At 33.4% G+C, this 18254-nt stretch overlaps 1 protein-coding gene and 1 pseudogene across 1 annotated transcript; both read left to right on the forward strand.

Annotated features, from left to right (window-relative positions):
• Positions 1-2332: 2332 nt before the first annotated feature.
• On the forward strand, positions 2333-7445 carry LOC112702898 (protein SMAX1-LIKE 6). The gene is made up of 3 exons (XM_025754129.3): positions 2333-4030; positions 4969-5110; positions 5414-7445. Exons 1-3 carry the CDS (start codon positions 2781-2783, stop codon positions 7301-7303), a joined length of 3282 nt encoding a protein of 1093 aa, XP_025609914.1. The 5' UTR covers positions 2333-2780; the 3' UTR covers positions 7304-7445.
• A 9811-nt stretch (positions 7446-17256) lies between these two features.
• Positions 17257-17996, forward strand: LOC112701337 (isoflavone reductase homolog; annotated as a pseudogene).
• The last annotated feature ends 258 nt before the right edge of the window (positions 17997-18254 follow it).

Consider the following 18254-nt stretch of genomic DNA (forward strand, 5'->3'; position numbering starts at 1 on the left):
GTGTTTCATAAAATCAATAAAAATATTCAACTCTGTTATTTAATATTTATTATTTCAAAAGGATCTATAAATAATTAAATATAGTTATCCATTTAGGTGTGAAGTAATTAAATTCTAAGATATGTAGTTATGTAGTATTAAAGTCACCAAATAAAAAGGAGGATGAAAAAAGAACAATTAAAAAGGACAAAATGTCCCTGTAGACTCAAAAGCTTGACAGTGACTCGCACTGGCCCATTTGCTTAAGTGGGCACGGCATCTCTATCTCACTCTCTCACTAATCTTCACCATGAACCTCTGAAGGACAAGCACTCAATAATAATCTTTAAAATTAATTCTAAACAAAAAAGGATTGAATTATTGAAACACACAACTATACAATATAATTACGAATTTCAATAAAAAAAATGTTATATAATTGTTAAAGTTGTTTTTGATACTATTAAGGAGGAAAACTCAGAGTTCTTGGCTTCTCGTCTCTCTGCCTAGATAGAGCAATAGAGAATCTATGCCTACCATGTGTTTTATTTACAATCAATGAGTAAAGAAAAACGGCTATTTTTTTTATATTGTGTTGTTATGGGTGTTTTTCATTAATATTATGATATTTTGGTGTAATGCATTGATATGGGATAAAAGAAATCGTAAGTAATGATTTCAAATAAGACAAAAAATAAAAAAAATTAATAGAAATCGTATGTTACAATTTCAGATAAGACAAAAAAAAAAGAAATCGTGAGTTACGATTTTAATTTTTTAATTAAAAAAATGTGATTTATGAAATCGTGAATAAAGATTTTTTTTATTATGCAAATCGTGAGTAACGATTTATATTATACATCACATTTGTGAAATACACCCATTTTAACTCATATCAATGTATTACACCATTTCATCCATCATATAAAAAATAATTAACGAAGAAAAACGGGTCCTACTATCTATAAAACAAATAAATAAAAATCTGTTTTCTTTTCAGGTGTGTTATTTGAATTATTCTAAATAAGAAAAAATATAATTGTTTATTATTTATATATTTAATGTAATGATGATAATGGGCTCCTCGTCAACTTATAACATATACATGAAGTTACATATAGGTCAAAAATCTAATTAATAATTATACAAACAAGTGAACAGCATTATTTGCCTATAAAGAATGTGAGAGACCATGAGTTAACTTATAAATATCAGTAGCGTAGGTATAATTTCGTACAAAATGATCATATATTAGTATTTTACTAATTAACTTATTTATCTATTATTATATCATATTTATAATAAAAATTATTTTAATGTATTGATATTTTAATATTTTAAGGAATCAAATATTTTCACTTACAAATTACTAATCATAATATAAGATTCAATCATGTTTGTGATACTATACTTCACAATCTTTTACGGATGCAAAAAATTATTATTTGACGACAACTTACAAATTAAGATTCTTTTTTTTCACATATTATATTCTTAGAAAAATTTTCCCCGTATCATCACTTCAATAAAAAGAAAGTGTTATATATATGATTAAACATTTATATTGTATAAAATATACGAATGCTATATATAAATACAAATTAAGATTTAATTCAGAGTATAATTTTAGAAAAGATTTCCCATATCTTAAATTCAATAAAAATAAAAGTGTTACTACACAAGAAAAAGAAAAAGTTGTTAAATTTAATAATTTATTTTTAAAAAAATTAATTTTAATATACTATTAATATAAAATAATTATATAATATTATGTTAACAAAAATAATTATATTTTACAGTAATTATATAAATAATTATAAAAATATAAAAATAATTAAATAATTATATAAAATATTTTATATTACAAATACATCAAAATCAAATTCTCATTTTAAAAGATATAAAAATGGTCAATTGGATTTCGTTGTCAATTCAGAACTCTATATTTATAATCTATTAAAATTTAGAAGTGAAAATATCTTTGCTCTCGCTGTCTCGCATATGAATTGAAACCTTTTTTCCTCATCCCACATCAAGACTAAATTAAAAAATAATCGGTAAATAAAAAGTAAGAAGTTAGACATATAAAATTTATAATTAAGTTAATTATATTATAGTTTATAATTTTATTATGGGAGAGTTTTATGTTATCATTTAATTAAATATAATGAAATTTATATTTTTGATTTTATTAACCTTCTCCTTTTAAAAGAAAAAAGTACGATATTAAGATCCACATAGTATTTAAAAAGTACTTTTTATCATATAAATACATAATAATAATAATAATAATAATAATAATAATAATAATAATAATAATAATAATCAGTAAAAACTAAAAAGACATCATCATCTGCGAGACTGGTAGACTACCACCAGGCACCAGCATCAAAGAATCATCCAAAACAGAGTCACCACTCTCTCTCTCTCTCTCTCTCTCTCTCTCTCTCTCTCTCTCTCTCTCTCTGCCTATTCTTTCTTCTTCTTTCTCTCATTTAATTAACATACAAACTCCAATAAATTATTCATACTCTCTCAACAACAAAAACCCAAACCTCAAACCCCTTTTCCTTCTTCTCAAACACACACAAACGCCACATTTGTCAGCGTCCTCATACTCATCCATCATCATATATGATATATCACATACATAATAATTAAATTAAATTAATCACCATCATCATCATCATTATTATACTATTATTATAGACTCTTATAGATAATTATAGAGTTTGCATATATATTATTATTTTTATTTATACATATAGAGCTCTCTTAGTACCGATACATGCTCGCCGGCGATGCCGACGCCGGTAAGCGCAGCGAGGCAATGCTTGACAGACGAGGCGGCACGTGCTCTCGACGACGCTGTCGCGGTGGCGCGTCGCCGGAGCCACGCCCAGACGACCTCCCTCCACGCAGTCTCTGCTCTCTTGGCCCTCCCTTCCTCCTCCCTCCGCGACGCAATCACCCGATCTCGCACCGTCGTCACCGCCGTAGCCGCAGCCGTAACCGTCTCCCCGCGCCTCCAGCTGCGCGCCCTAGAACTCTCCGTCGGCGTGTCCCTCGACCGCCTCCCCTCCTCCAAACCCTCATCTATCTCCTCCACCGCCGACGACGACGGACCTCCGGTGTCGAATTCCCTCATGGCGGCCATAAAACGCTCCCAGGCGAACCAACGGCGCCACCCGGATACCTTCCACTTGATGCAAATCCACAATCACCAAAACCCTCAGTTCAATCAAGGAACGGCGTCGTTTCTGAAAGTTGAGCTCAAACACTTCGTTCTTTCAATCTTAGATGATCCAATCGTGAGTCGCGTCTTCGGCGAAGCGGGTTTTCGGAGCCCCGACATAAAACTCGCACTTCTTCAGCCTCCTAACCCTCCGCCTTCTTCTAGAATCTTCTCAAGAACGCGCTACCCGCCCCCCCTCTTCCTCTGCAGTCTTGAATCGGGTCAACCCGGACCCGGTTTCTCTTCCGGGTTCCCATTCCTGGACGAGAACTGCAGAAGGGTTGCGGATATTCTAACGCGGAAGAACAAGAGAAACCCTTTGCTTATGGGTGTTTACGCGAAAACCGCGCTCAGAAGCTTCGTTGAGATGATCGAGAAGGGTCGTGGTGTTGCAATGTTCCCACCAGAAATGGCTGCGGTTAATGTCATCTCGGTGGAGAACGAGATTCAAGAATTCTTGATTTCTGGCGCCATGAGTGAGGAGAAGATGGGGTTGAGGTTTGAGGAGTTGGGCCGAGAAGCCGGTCAATGCTCCAATGGTGGTGGTGTTGTTGTGAGCTTTGGGGATGTTGGGGCTTTTGTTAAAGATGGAGTGGATAGTGGTGCTGTTGGGTTTGTTCTTTCGAGGATAACGAGGTTGTTGTTGGACGGTGGTGGTGGTGGAGGGAAGGTTTGGTTGGTTGGGGTGGCGGAGAAGTGTGATGTGTATTCGAAGTTATTGGGTTTGTTCCCAAATGTGGAAAAGGATTGGGATCTGTATCCTATAACCGTGACATCTGCTACCCCTTCAATGGAAGGACTCTACCCTAAATCCAGGTGCGTCTCTTTCTTTTCTTTATAGTTTATCCTTTTTCTTCTTTTTGGTCTTTTTACTTTTCTATTGGTTAAAATGGCGATTTGTATCTTGGAGTTACAACAAGACATGCTTGAAGTTTGTAGTTGAAATAATCCGACATGTACTGTACAGGGTTCTTGCACCTTGATATATATATACATTAATCCATACTATTGTATTATACTATTATTATATTATTATTACTATATTTGTATTAATACTATTATATTATATTGTGTTCGAGGCTCGTATGGTTTTCAAGGTGTTTTTTGAGTTTTCCGGTTTGTGGCATGGGAACTTGGAACTGAGGGTTGAGGCACGCTTCTATTGATGATTTAATGATTTGTGAAAACCCGAACCTCTGTAGTATGCTTACTTGTCTTTATTGGTTTATAAGAATATATAATAATGATCATGGTTCAAAAACCATATACAGACAATAGATAGATGATTAAAATGCGATTTGCGGTGATGTGCTTCTTGCTGGATACTGAAAGATACTAAGATCTGTATCAAGGAGTGCTTAAAAGTGTAAAGAGGTGTATTGTTAACCTGGATATGTAGTTAGGAAGATGTAGTTCTATCTACTTGAGTTGGCAAACACACCACGGATGAGCCTTCACTGGCACGATAGTGACGAATGCTATGATTCTTTTCAGATGTATTGGTGTGATTTTCCCACTTTGTCGATGCCCATTCTTGTTATATATTGTGAGTACAGAGAACCAATATGTTTAAGGATAGTTAGAAAGAAATTTAAGCATAATTTTTCTGACTGCCACTTTTGGGGGTAACAATATACTTCATTTATGTAGATGATGGTGCTTTCAAGTCTCTCTCACACATCATGTGCACTTTAGCTTCTGACTGTTTTGTGCCTATTGGATCTCACAGTTACCTGCTCATGATAAACTTACAGCTTGATGGGGTCCTTCATTCCGTTTGGTGGGTTCTTTTCTACACCACCTGAAATCAAAACTCCTGTAAGCTGTTCAAGTGCATCTTCTGCGCGTTGTGACGAATGCAATGAAAAATATGAAGAAGAAGTTGCTGATTTGAAGGTAGGCTCTGCTACTCTGCCATCTGTTTACTTAAGCTTTCCTTGGTTACAAAATGCTGATTTGAACTTTCATAGAGGATTGGATTTGGCAAAGGTTGGTTATGATCCTTAAATATCGTATTATTCTGGTGCAATAATGCACAAAAAAATTTTCCTGTGTTATCATTTTCTTGTCCTTTGTGTTTATAGTATCAAAATTCTTGTACTCAGTTTTTGTCAATATCATGTCTTGCTCTCTCAATATTTCATTGGTTTGAAGTTATAGATGTATCTATTTAAGAATGAACTCCATCATCCAGTGCAGGTTAATGAAGAAAGCACAAGTTTGAACGAGAGGATCCTGGGTTGTCAAAAGAAATGGAACGACATTTGCCGTAATCTTCATCACACCAGATCAGTTGATAATTCTCAAACAAGACCTCAAGCTCCATCACTTGAGGGTTTACGGTTTGGCTCTGGGTTTACGGAAAGCGGCAGTAAAGATCCATCACATATAGATGTCCAATATTCTAATCAAACTTCCTACCTACCTAGAGAGCCGCCTAGTATTTATCCATTGAAACAGTTGCCATCTGTTCTGGAATCTTCTGATGCAGCCAGCATCAGTAGCGGAACTGATCATGCACTGAAATTTTCAGGGATTCAGTTGACTGATGTGCGGACGCCATGGATTGCCCCTTCCTCTATGGCCAATACAAGTCTTCTTGATCACAGTTCATCTTCATCCCTTACACCTGTGACGACAGATTTAGGATTGGGCACAATATATACATCAGCAGCTCAAGAGCCAGATACCCCAAAACTACAGGATCACAAAAAGCATCTTCCAAACTTGTCGGAATCTCTGTCAATTGATTTTTTTGATGCCCCAAATGAGAATACTTCACACCAAACACCTAGATCTGCTTGCTCTTTTCCAAATTCAGAAGGAAATTTTGATTCGGTAGATCTCAAATCTCTAAATCAACTTCTCGCTGAAAAGGTTGGCTGGCAAGATGATGCCATCTATGCAATAAATCGAAGGCTGTTCCTTTGTAATTCCGGTGCAGGAAAACGTAAAGGCTCCAGAGCTGGCATATGGTTTGCTTTCCTTGGACCAGATAGGATCAGCAAAAAGAAAATTGCTGCAGCTCTTGCAGAGATTATATTTGGAAACAGAGAAAATCTAATATCCGTAGATCTAAGCTTGCTGGACAGGTCTTTCTCATTGAACTCTGTTTTTGATTGCCAAATATCACATTGTCATGATGCGCTGAGAAGGAAGACTGTTGTGGACTATATTGCTGGGGAGTTGAGTAAAAGGCCACTTTCGGTTGTTTTTCTTGATCATGTCGATAAAGCTGATTACCTTGTGCAGACTAGTTTGTCACAGGCATTAAAAACTGGTAAATTTCCAGATTCTCATGGAAGGGAAATCAGCATCAACAACAGAATCTTTATAGTAGCCTCGACTGTCAGTAAAGGTAATAGTAATAGCTCTTCTATATCCGAGGGATCGAAAATGTTCTCTGAGGAAAGAATCCTTGAAGCCAAGAAATTTCAAATGCAGCTAATACTTGGACATACCGCATCTGAGGATGCCATTAAAAGGGGTATCACAAATGTCCACGTTATTCGTGGAAAAGGGTCCTCCAAACCACCATTTCTTAGCAAAAGGAAGCAAGCTGATACTAATGACTCCAAAGAGGTGGGAAACACATGCAAGATGCAGAAACAGGTCAGGGAGAAATCAAGATCCTATCTGGATCTAAACATGCCGCTAAACGAGGCCGAAGAATGCATCAATGATAATGACAACGAGATGGAAAACTCAGGAGCATGTTCCACTGATATCTGTCTTCAAATTGAAGAAAAAGTGTTATTCAAGCCATTCAATTTTGATGCACTTGCTGATGAATTGTTGAAAAGCATTAGCACACAATTCCAGAGAGCACTTGGTTCAGATTTTCAGCTGGAAATTGAATATGATGTAATGGTACAAATTCTTGCAGCTGCATGGTTATCAGAGAAGAAAAATGCAGTGGAGGATTGGATTGAACGTGTTCTTGGAAGAGCTTTTGCTGAAGCCAAACAAAAAAAACACCGTGCATCACCATCTCAGTATGTGATGAAACTGGTCAACTGTGAATCCAATTTTGTGGAAGAGAATGCTCCTGGTGGATTGTGTCTTCCTTCTAGAATTAACCTCAACTGAATTTTTTGCTCACTATGACAGGCTGTATTAAAAATATTTTGTAATTACTTGTAAAATGTAGGCTTTTAGGATGTGTAGCTTTTTGTAATTGCCAGCATTGTTCGGCTCATTAATCTCTCAATTTTTGTTGTTTGGTGCAAAAGAATGTATAATATCCGTAGTGTACCTTCTATTTTTTTTTTCCTGCCTTTCACCATAAATCTTCCACCACAAAAAGAAAAAGAAAAAATATTGTTCTTGATCACTTAATTTATGAATATTCCTGCCTCAATCTATTAACGAAATTGTTTGAAATTTACCTTATCAATACCAAAAAGACTTCGTACACCTCAATCGATTAACAAAATTGTTCTCCATTTATGTGCCTGGTGCACCTGTTTTAATTTTTATTTTCCACAATCAAAACAAGGCAAATTCTTTGGTATAGATACTGCATAGACATTTACATAGGTAGATTTTTGTTGGAGCAGAGCTGAATAGACAAGTGTCCTTTGAAGGGACAATTTCTGCATCAATTTTTGTTGGAGGAGCGCTGAATAGACAAGTCTCCCTTGAAGGGACAACTTTTGCATCGCAGTAGCTACTTCCCGTACTTGTAGTTGTAGCAGTAGTTCATATTTGTAGTTGTAGCAGTAGTTCATATTTGTAGTTGTAGCAGTAGTTCATATCACAGTGTCAAGCACGTTCAATTTATAAGATTAATAAAGAATGATAATTAGGTAATTGGAATATTTGGATTAAGTATTTAGATGAGCTATTTCATGGTACATGAGTTTAAGGGCAATGTGATCAAATAAATAAAAGGAGAGAAAGCTTTACGTGATTGCAATAATTGGAACTTTTTTACCTGTATGTCCTTTTTTGTTATTATGTAATCTGTAGGAGTTAATTACGATTTTCTATTTACATGTAAACCGTAGTAGTCTACAACGGTTTAACAAGGAGAAGTGTTGACTACAGTTTCCTATTTACATATAAACCGTGGCAGCCTATAACGGTTTAACAAGGAGAAGTGTTGAACGTAAACCGTGGTAGGCCACAATGGTTTAGAAATGCAAAAATATACCCAAAAAAATCCTATAGTCAGCCATAGTTTATGAAGGGTTTTTAAACTCATAAACTCCTATAGACTGCCATGGTTTATGAGAAAAATTATTAATGTTCAACAAATTAAATAGTGATGAGCCGAAGGATTTTAAAAAAGTTTAAATATCATTTGATGTCAACTACAATGTTATGATTTAACTGTAACTATTAAATTGAATAAACCTTATTAGTAGCGCTATAATTTAAAACAATTTTGACTAGCATACAAAAATTAGATTAACTTCAATTAAAAGTAATAATAAATATAGTTGTTAGAAAAATCCTAACAATATATTTTAAAAAATAAAGTTTCATTAATAAAACTAAACAGTTAAATTTACAATATTTAATTAGTAAGGAAGAACTAATGTTTAATTAAATAACATTTTATAATTATTTTGACCGTCAAATTATTTTTTAAACTTATTTTTTTAAGAATTTTGAATTTAGTGTTTTTATTTATTTTTTACATATGTTTTAGTACATTCGAGTATGACGGATCAAGTATGGATCTGAATTTTATTTAAGAATTTGATATTTAACCAATAAATTTGATATTTAACAACGGTGAGATTAAATATCAAATTCATTGGTTAAATATCAAATTCTTAAATAAAATTCAGATCCATACTTGATCCGTCATACTCGAATGTACTAAAACATATGTAAAAAATAAATAAAAATACTAAATTCCAAATTCTTAAAAAAAATAAGTTTAAAAAATAATTTGACAGTCAAAATAATTGTAAATTATTAATAAAGCTTTATTTTTTAAAATATATTGTTAGGATTTTTTTTTTGAACATAGGTAGCTCAACACAATAAAGTGAAGTAAAAGGAACGAAAGACAACAAAAAAACAAAACATAAACATAAATAAAAAGTTGTAACCCGTTAGTCATCTCTGGCATTGTCATCAACAACAAAACGGATCAACTCTATACCATTCCTTATAACTCAAGAAGGACAGAATCTTTACTCCTTCAACATTTGTCTCTACTCTCTGAAAAATTCTGCTATTCCGCTCCAACCAGATGTTTCAAATAACCGCACAAAATCCTATCAGCCATTTCTTTTGCTCAGACTTCCCACCTGTTACTTTAGTTGTTAGGATTTTTCTAACCGTTATATTTATTATTACTTTTAATTGAAGTCAATTTAATTTTTGTATGCTAGTCAAGATAGCTTTAAATTATAACGCTACTAATAAGGTTTATTCAATCTAATAGTTACAGTTAAATCATAACATTGCAGTTGACATCAAATGGTGTTCAAATTTTTTCAAAACCCTTCTGCTCATCACTATTTAATTTATTGAACATTAATAATTTTTCTGATAAACCGTGGCAGCCTACAGGGGATTATGAGTTTAAAAATTTCTTCATAAACCGTGACTGGCTATAGGATTTTTTAGGTATATTTCTGCATTGCTAAACTGTTCGTGACCTACTACGATTTACGTTCAATACTTCTCCTTACTAAACCGTTACAGGCTGCCACGGTTTATATATAAATAGAAAATCGTGGTTAGCTCTCACGGATTACGTAATAACAAAAAAGAACATGTAGATAAGAAAGTTCTAATTGTTGCAATCATATAAAGTTTTCTCTTCTTTTATTTATTTGAGTACATTGCCATGAGTTTAATATGTTTCTTGGGCCTATTTTCTATAAAGTAATTTAAAACAAAAAAGGTTAATTTTTGTAGATCTATTTTATTTTAATTTATTGTAACTTTAAAATAAATTTTTAATTTATTACACCTTTGAAATAAGTTCTCACTTATTGGAGTTAATTTTTAGGAGGAATTTTTTTATTCATTACTGAAATTTAAAATTTTGTGTTATTTTATATGTAATGACTTTACGTTTTTGTAAAATTTAAAATTTTTTTAATATCAGTTGGAAATAAAAATTTATAAAAAATGTACTTATATCCTTAATTGAGAATAGACATTAACAATATAAGTATTTATGAGTAATTATTTCCTCTGGTGACTAATTTTTGTGCAACATTTTTATTTATTCTCTCATTTATATATATATATTATCATAAATTTCAAATAGTAACAAATTATTATTAACATATTCAGCTAAGATATGCAGTTTGTTAGAATAAATCATTGTAGTATATTATTTTTAATATTTTTCAAAAAAATATATAATAATATATCTTATTATTCTTTCACATTGTGAGTAAAATTGTGAGTGAATTATAATCTATCAGGATAATTTATTATTTTATATTAATTTATTTTTGTTTAGTTTTTTATTTGATATAATTAATCATTATATATCTTTTTTGATTTTATGTTTGGCTAATAGTTAATTTTTATAGACAAAATGAATATAAAAAATAAAAAATACACTGGTTTATACTGAAGTACGGAACTAAAAATGTGTCATTTTTTACATAATAATACCAAAAAAAAATTTATACCGAAGTCTTTAATTATCTCGGCTTACTTAGTAATAATATAAATAATTATTTATTCGAATATTTCATTCATTACGTGCACAACAAAAAATGTCCTTGAACCAATTCTGTAATGAGAGTAGAATTTATTCCTTTTTAAAATATTTATCCAATTTTCCATCAACCAACTCAAATGTATAGGTAATTAGGTATAGAAATCAACTTTCTATTTATATTGAAGACTTCATTCATAGAGAGTTAATTTTTAGGAAAGTTTTCAAATGATCCAGTCACCTTTATTGGTTCACCAAAGATCCAAGTACGGTAAGGTAACAGGTTTTAAATTTGTCTTGTAGCACACTGTGTAATATTGTTAATGTCCCTGAAATAAAATGAAAAGTCACCGTAAGGACAATACTGTGTGATTAGCTATTTAGCTTAAAGGAAAAAGATAGCCAAGTTGCATTTGAGCCAGCTGCTTAATGATTTGGCGTTGTTGGGCCTTATGTGAATTTTTTGTTCTGTGAGGCAATGGGCCTAACATGTGCAACATTTAAGGAATCAACGCTGACATAAAATTTGAGAATGTTTTGTTTAGTGTGGGCCTTTAAGAAGTCTTTGTTGGCACTGTTGTAGTAATAATGGGTTTAGTGATATAGTTAGGGAAAGTAAGTGAAGCCCGTTATAGATATGACACATGGAGGGTTGGTGGGAAAAGTTGAAATTGTGTTATAGGTATGTAATTCAAAACGTGGTCATTTTGAAAACCCGAAGTTCCGAAAGTGACGTTGCTGGCCTCACCCCCCAGCGTCTCTCAGTTACATTTGTGTCTTACTTGACACTAGCTCCCAGAACGCATGTAACGTCTATGTCGGCGGCTATCGGTGTTGCATGCAGCTATTGGCGGCTCCAACAGATGCTTTCTTCTGACGGCGTGATCCTCCGTTTGTCAGTGAAGGTCGTCATTCGCTGCGGCCGAGTGAAAGTGGGTGAGATAGGCCGTCAGCGTCGGAGGGTCAGTCGCTCCCTTCCTACTGTCGATTTCCTGCCAACAACATTCGAGAAATCCAGCAAGGCATCGTTTGGGTGTTGGTCGTTGCTGTCTTGTGGCCTCCACCGTCAGTTCAATAGGTCATGTACTCCGGCCGTCAGGTGGTTCCGATCCAAGTGAGGGTCCTATGTGGAAGTCTTCGTTACTTAGTTCCGATTGTCAATCCTGTCTTGAATTGGTGGGTGAATGTTTAATTTGTCGAAGGCGTAATGACATGTCGTAGTTGAATTGGGTAATTTTTGTTGTGGTTGAACAGTAGCATAAATGAAGGAGTTGTTGAAAATTGTAAAGACTTGATTTTGTTTCCATGAAATAAAATAGTGAAACAACCATCAATACTTAAATCTCACAAAATCCAATCAATCTCTATGCTTGTCAAAAAAAACAAAGGCCCATGCCTTTTAGTCCAAAAAAATTCCTGACTACTGCGGCTCCACTTGTCAGCCGAGCGCACAGTTGCGGCTACATATATTCACAACACATACGACATCTGCCCTCTATGTCAATATTCCAGTTGCTTTTCAGGTCAAGCTTTGATCAGGTATAAGGAACATAATAGACTATTTTACTACGATTCTAACGCGTAATAATTACAACAAATCTAAACCGTCAAGATTTTTAACTATTTATCTCTACGGTACTGCAGGCTGGATCTTTGGTGAACCAATAAAGGTGACTGGATCATTTAAAAACTTTCCTAATTTTTATACCTATAGATTTTAATTGGTTGATAGAGAATTGGACAACTGTCCTAAAAAGAGACAAATTCTGCTCTCATTACAGAGCTGATTTAAGGACCTTTTTTATTGTGCAAGTGATGAAAGAAAATTCAAATAAATAATTATTTATGTTATTATTAATTAAGCTGAAATAATTAGAAACTTTAGTATAAGTTGGATTTTTTTTGGTATTATTATGTAAAAAAAAATCTATTTTTGGTTTTGTATTTCAGTCTAACAGGTGTATTATTAATTTTTTATATTCATTTTGACTAAAAAAATAACTATTAGCCGAACATAAAATCAAAACACGTATATAATGATTAATTATATCAAATAAAAAATTAAACAAAAATAAATTAATATAAAATAACGAATTATCCTGATAGATTATAATTTACTCAAAATATGAAAGAATAATAAAATTATATTATTATATATTTTTAAAAAAATATTAAAAATAATATACTACAATGATTTATTCTAACAAACTACATATCTTAGCGGAATATATTAATAATAATTTGTTATAGTATGTATTTGAAATTTTTGATAATATATATATAAATGAGAGAATAAGTAAAAAATTGCACAAGAATTAGTCACGGCAGAAAATAATTACTCATAAATACTTATATTGTTAACGTCTTGTTTCAATTAGGAATATAACTAATTTTTTATAAATTTTTATTTCAATTGATAAAAAAAAAATTAAATTTTACCAAAACGTAAAGTCATTGCATTTGAAATAACACAAAATTTTAAATTTCAGTAATTAAAAAAATTCCTTCTAAAAATTAACTCCGATAATTAAGAAATTATTTCAAAGGTGTAATAAATTAAAAATTTATTTCAAAGTTACAATAAATTAAAATAAAACAGTAAATAAAAGTCCTACAAAAATTAACCTTTTATGTTTTAAATTGCTTTATAGGAAATAGGCCCAGAAAACATATCAAACTCATGTACCATGAAATGGCCCATCTAAATACCTAATTGAAATATTCTAATTACTTAATTATTTTTCTTTAATCTTATAAATTGCACGTGCATGACACTGTGATGTGAATTACTGCTACAAGTACGGAAGTAGGTGCTGTGATGCAGAAGTTGTCCCTTCAAGGGACACTTGTCTATTCACCGCTTCTCCAATAAAAATTTACGGGTTAATGCTCAAATTCGTCCCTGAAAGATCACGCGATATTCATTTTTGTTCCTGAATGATTTTCTTAATCAAATTAGTCCCCGAAAGATAAACTGTTAGTCAAATTAGTCATTTCGTCAATTGAATGATGACGTGTCACGTTAAGTGCCACGTGGCATTATGACGTGACACGCCACGTGGCAGAACAGTGACACGTGGCACGTCACGTGACAGGTCAGTGACACGTGGCATGTCACGTGTTACTTGACATAAAAAAGTTTTCTATTAGTCAAAATAGTCCTTGAAAGTTCAGACGTAAGTCATTTTCATCCCTTAAATTTTAAAAATTAGTCAAACTAGTCCTTATATAATTTTTTTTCTTCATAAAATTATCTCTCTCCTTTAATTCTTTTCAAAATTGAGAGATGGGGCTCAATATTACTTTATCCTTTTAACAAATGAAACCCATTCCTTTGATCATGTTACTGCATGCTCTAACGGATATTACTTTTACTCTTTGCTGGAATCCAAATTTTATTAATTGGAGTTATTGCAGACCTTGGAACAATGAGAGAGAAAGTGTGATTGACATGATTGATGAAGGATGGAGCGTTCGGATTGATGAAGATTGATGACCAAGGAACGACTAGAGGTAATTGCATGTTGGGTTTTGCATGGGTTATCCTGAGCTAACAGTTTTTCTTCTCCTTCAATGTATTCTGTGGGAATCCCCTTGTATGTTGGGTTAGCACTTTATAGTCTGTAATCAAAGAAGATTATAGTGAAATTCCGTCATTGTTGTGATGGAGACTGGATGTAGGCTGCACTGCACTTAGCAGCTGAACCAAGATATATCTGGGTGTAATATTCTCTCTCTTCTACTTCATTTCTGTTTCTACTGCAAAGGAGATAAAACTGAAAAATATCTCGTGCTAAGTGACGAGACAAAAATAAAAGTCTCGTGGTTAGGGACGAGACAAAAATCAAATAGTCTCCAGAAGTTGTTTCAAAGACCAGCAAGTGTTCAGAGTACGAAAAAGGGGCTAAGATTCAACCCCCTTCTCTTAGCCACTGAAAACCATCATATTCTAAAACATTTTTCTTACATTACTACTTTTTGCTAGAATATATATATATATATATATATATATATATATATATATATATATATATATATATATATATATATATATATATATATATATATATATATGGGTTAATGCTCAAATTCGTCCCTGAAAAATGTAGTAGAAAAAAATAGTGGTATAACTTTGTTTAGGTTAACATACATAAATTTTGATTTTGAGCATATAACTTTGTTTAGGTTAATAAATACATACATTTCAATTTTGAGTATATATATATATATATATATATATATATATATATATATATATATATATATATATATATATATATATATATATATATTCCAGCAAAATGTAGTAATGTAAAAAAATGTTTTAGAATAGAAAAGAATAAGAGAGATTTTGAGAAGAATTAAAAGAGAGAGATAATTTTATGAAGAAAAAAAATTATATAAGGACTAGTTTGACTAATTTTTAAAATTTAAGGGTTGAAAATGACTTACGTCTAGACTTTCAAGGACTATTTTGACTAATAAAAAACTTTTTTATATGTCAAGTGACACGTGACATGCCACGTGTCACTGACCTGTCACGTGGCGTGCCACGTGTCACTGTTCTGCCACGTGGCGTGTCATGTCATCATGCCACGTGGCACTTAACGTGACACGTCATCATTCAATTGACGGAAGGACTAATTTGACTAACAGTTTATCTTTCAGGGACTAATTTGATTAAGAAAATCATTCAGGAACGAAAATGAATATCGCGTGATCTTTGAGGGACGAATTTGAGCATTAATCCAAAAATTTACATATGTAAATGTCTATGCAGTATCTATACCTAAGAATTTGCCTCAAAACAAACTCAATTATAAATTTATAATCAAAACATTTGTAGTTATTGATTTCATTTTTTTTTTCAAGTCTGTAGAGTTTTGATGTAAACTGTTCATACTGTAGTTATGGCCCAAAGTTAAGATTTTATGGATCCAATAAAAAAGACACGTCCAAAAGGCTATATAGGTTAAAATGTCCGATCTATTCGGGACACGGGTATTGCGACCTGTACCCGACCCGATTTGGATGTCGAGCAACTCACTACTTCAAGTGTTATCCTCCAAATTGATAACTACCCCAACGACATAGTTAACATAAGTAGCTTAGTTTCTCAATTTGGAAATTAGCTGCAAGTTAGATCAAATTAGTTAGTCCTATCTCTAGTGCTGCCACTTGGCCCATGGTTGTTAGGACCTTAGTTAAGTTAACCATTTTAGTTATTGTATCTATAGTTTAGCTAACCACAATGGTTAGGGTGTAATCCAACTTGTATATAAACCAATTCATCAATCTGATTATGGTGTGAATTCCACCATTCTACATGTGTAGTTCATTTTGCCCAACACACTTCCCGAATCCAAGTTCTTCCTCTTCAATGAAGAATTTGACACAACGTGGAATAACTCTTCAGGTTGCAAGGGGAAAAACCACCCACTTATTTCAAGGAAGATCTTCAAGAGTGATGAGCAATCGGATATTTCTCAATTCATTCTACAAATAATTTGTTTTAACTCTTGTTAACATAGATATAAAATTCCTTACAAGTACCTCCACCTGTTGTTGAAGTTGACGTGAAGTTATATTAGAAACCTTCACCACTATTTCCGATCTCATTACACAAAGCTTAATCACTCATAACTCGTTTAAGATGCGTCTTGAAACATAAACCTTGGTCATTTGTTGGTTAGAAACTATGACTAAGTCTTAGTTCTGCAAAAAAAAATTTTTGGTGACACTCAAAATTTTATTTCATCTATTCACTTTTAAGTTATTTGATATTTCTCATTTGTATTTTGGACATTCGTGCTCCCTTTGTTTCTGTTTTCATGTTATAATCTATTGTTTTTGTGGTCATTAAGTTGGAGCTTTTTGTGATACATTAAGTTGGACTTTAAGCCTGACCTATCATTTAAAAAGACGCATATTTTCGAACGGTTTGAGACCCAACCCTACAAAAGTTTGTACTTAAAGAAAGACACCAAGGTTCTGAAAATATTAAACTACTCTAATTATTGGTTTATTAATTTAGAAGTGAGTTAAACCTTAAAGTGGTCCTTGAAATTTACGAATTGCATCGATTTAGTCCCTGACTTATCAATTGCACTGTTTATGTCTCCGACTTTGTTAAAAATGCACCATGTTAGTCCCTCTCTATATCTCCGGCCAATTTACTTGCCACCGGTAATGACATGGCACTGACATGCCACACTGGTGTATATAACGGCTAGCTGACATGGCAATTGGAACTATATGGCACATTGTGGTTCTTCTGCCTATTTTCAACCCAAATTTCAACATCCCATTTCTATCATTCTTCATCTTCTTCTCTTTACTCAGGAACGTTCTTCTCCTTCTTCTATGTTGTTACTCTTTGAAACTGAAAGCAAAATCATGATTGGATGTTGCCCACCTCATAAAGGCATCATTCTCCGACCACCAGAGCATTGTGGATGCTGTCAAGAAGGTGGATGTTGTCATCAGTGCCATCTCTGGTGTCCATATCAGGAGCCACAGCATTGGCTTGCAGCTCAACCTCATTAATGCCATCAAGGAAGCTGGCAACGTTAAGGTTTCATTCAATTCATTTTAGTTTCTAATTTCATCATCAATCAATTAATAGTCTAGTCTTGTATGTTCATAGCGCTTCTTGCCATCAGAGTTTGGACTAGAGTCACTGAGGATGGGGGACGCGTTAGAGCCAAGAACGGTGACATTTGAGGACAAGATAGTTGTGAGGAAGGCGATAGAGGAAGCAAACATTCCTTTCACATACATCTCTGCCAACCTATTTGCGAGCTACTTCGCAGGCAGCCTGTCTCAGTTGGGATCTTTTGTGCCTCCCAGGAAAAAGGTCCACCTCTTCGGAGATGGCACACTCAAGGCCATTTTCGTCGATGAAGATGATGTCGCCACCTACACTATAAAGACCATCGATGACCCCGCACCCTTAATAAGACTCTCTACCTCAGGCCTCCCGACAACATTCTCTCGCAAGGAGACGATCAGAATACTAATTGTTTCACACTGTTCGCACGAATAAGGCTAGTGAAGACAAGAGCTTTGGCTGCATTAAACAAGAAGATGATGTCAATGGAAAAGTTGGTGTCACATTATCAAAAGAGAAAGATCTTATGACAATTGCAGGGGATGCTTTGAAAACCAACATCACCACATTAAGCCCTCTTGTGCTTCCAACATCTGAGCAGTTGCGATTCTTTGCAACATTGGTTGCCAAGAAACTTTTAAAGACAAAAGTCAATATATTCTAGATTTCAAGCTTGCATTCGAACATTTTTGGATCCACGCAGGAGGCAGGGCCATTTTGGATGAGCTGAAGAAGAACTTGCAGCTATCTCCATGGTATGAATAGGCTTACACAGAAACCAACGAAAG

This window comes from Arachis hypogaea, chromosome 7 (genome assembly GCF_003086295.3).
Source record: "Arachis hypogaea cultivar Tifrunner chromosome 7, arahy.Tifrunner.gnm2.J5K5, whole genome shotgun sequence".
In the NCBI taxonomy this organism is placed as follows: domain Eukaryota; kingdom Viridiplantae; phylum Streptophyta; class Magnoliopsida; order Fabales; family Fabaceae; genus Arachis; species Arachis hypogaea.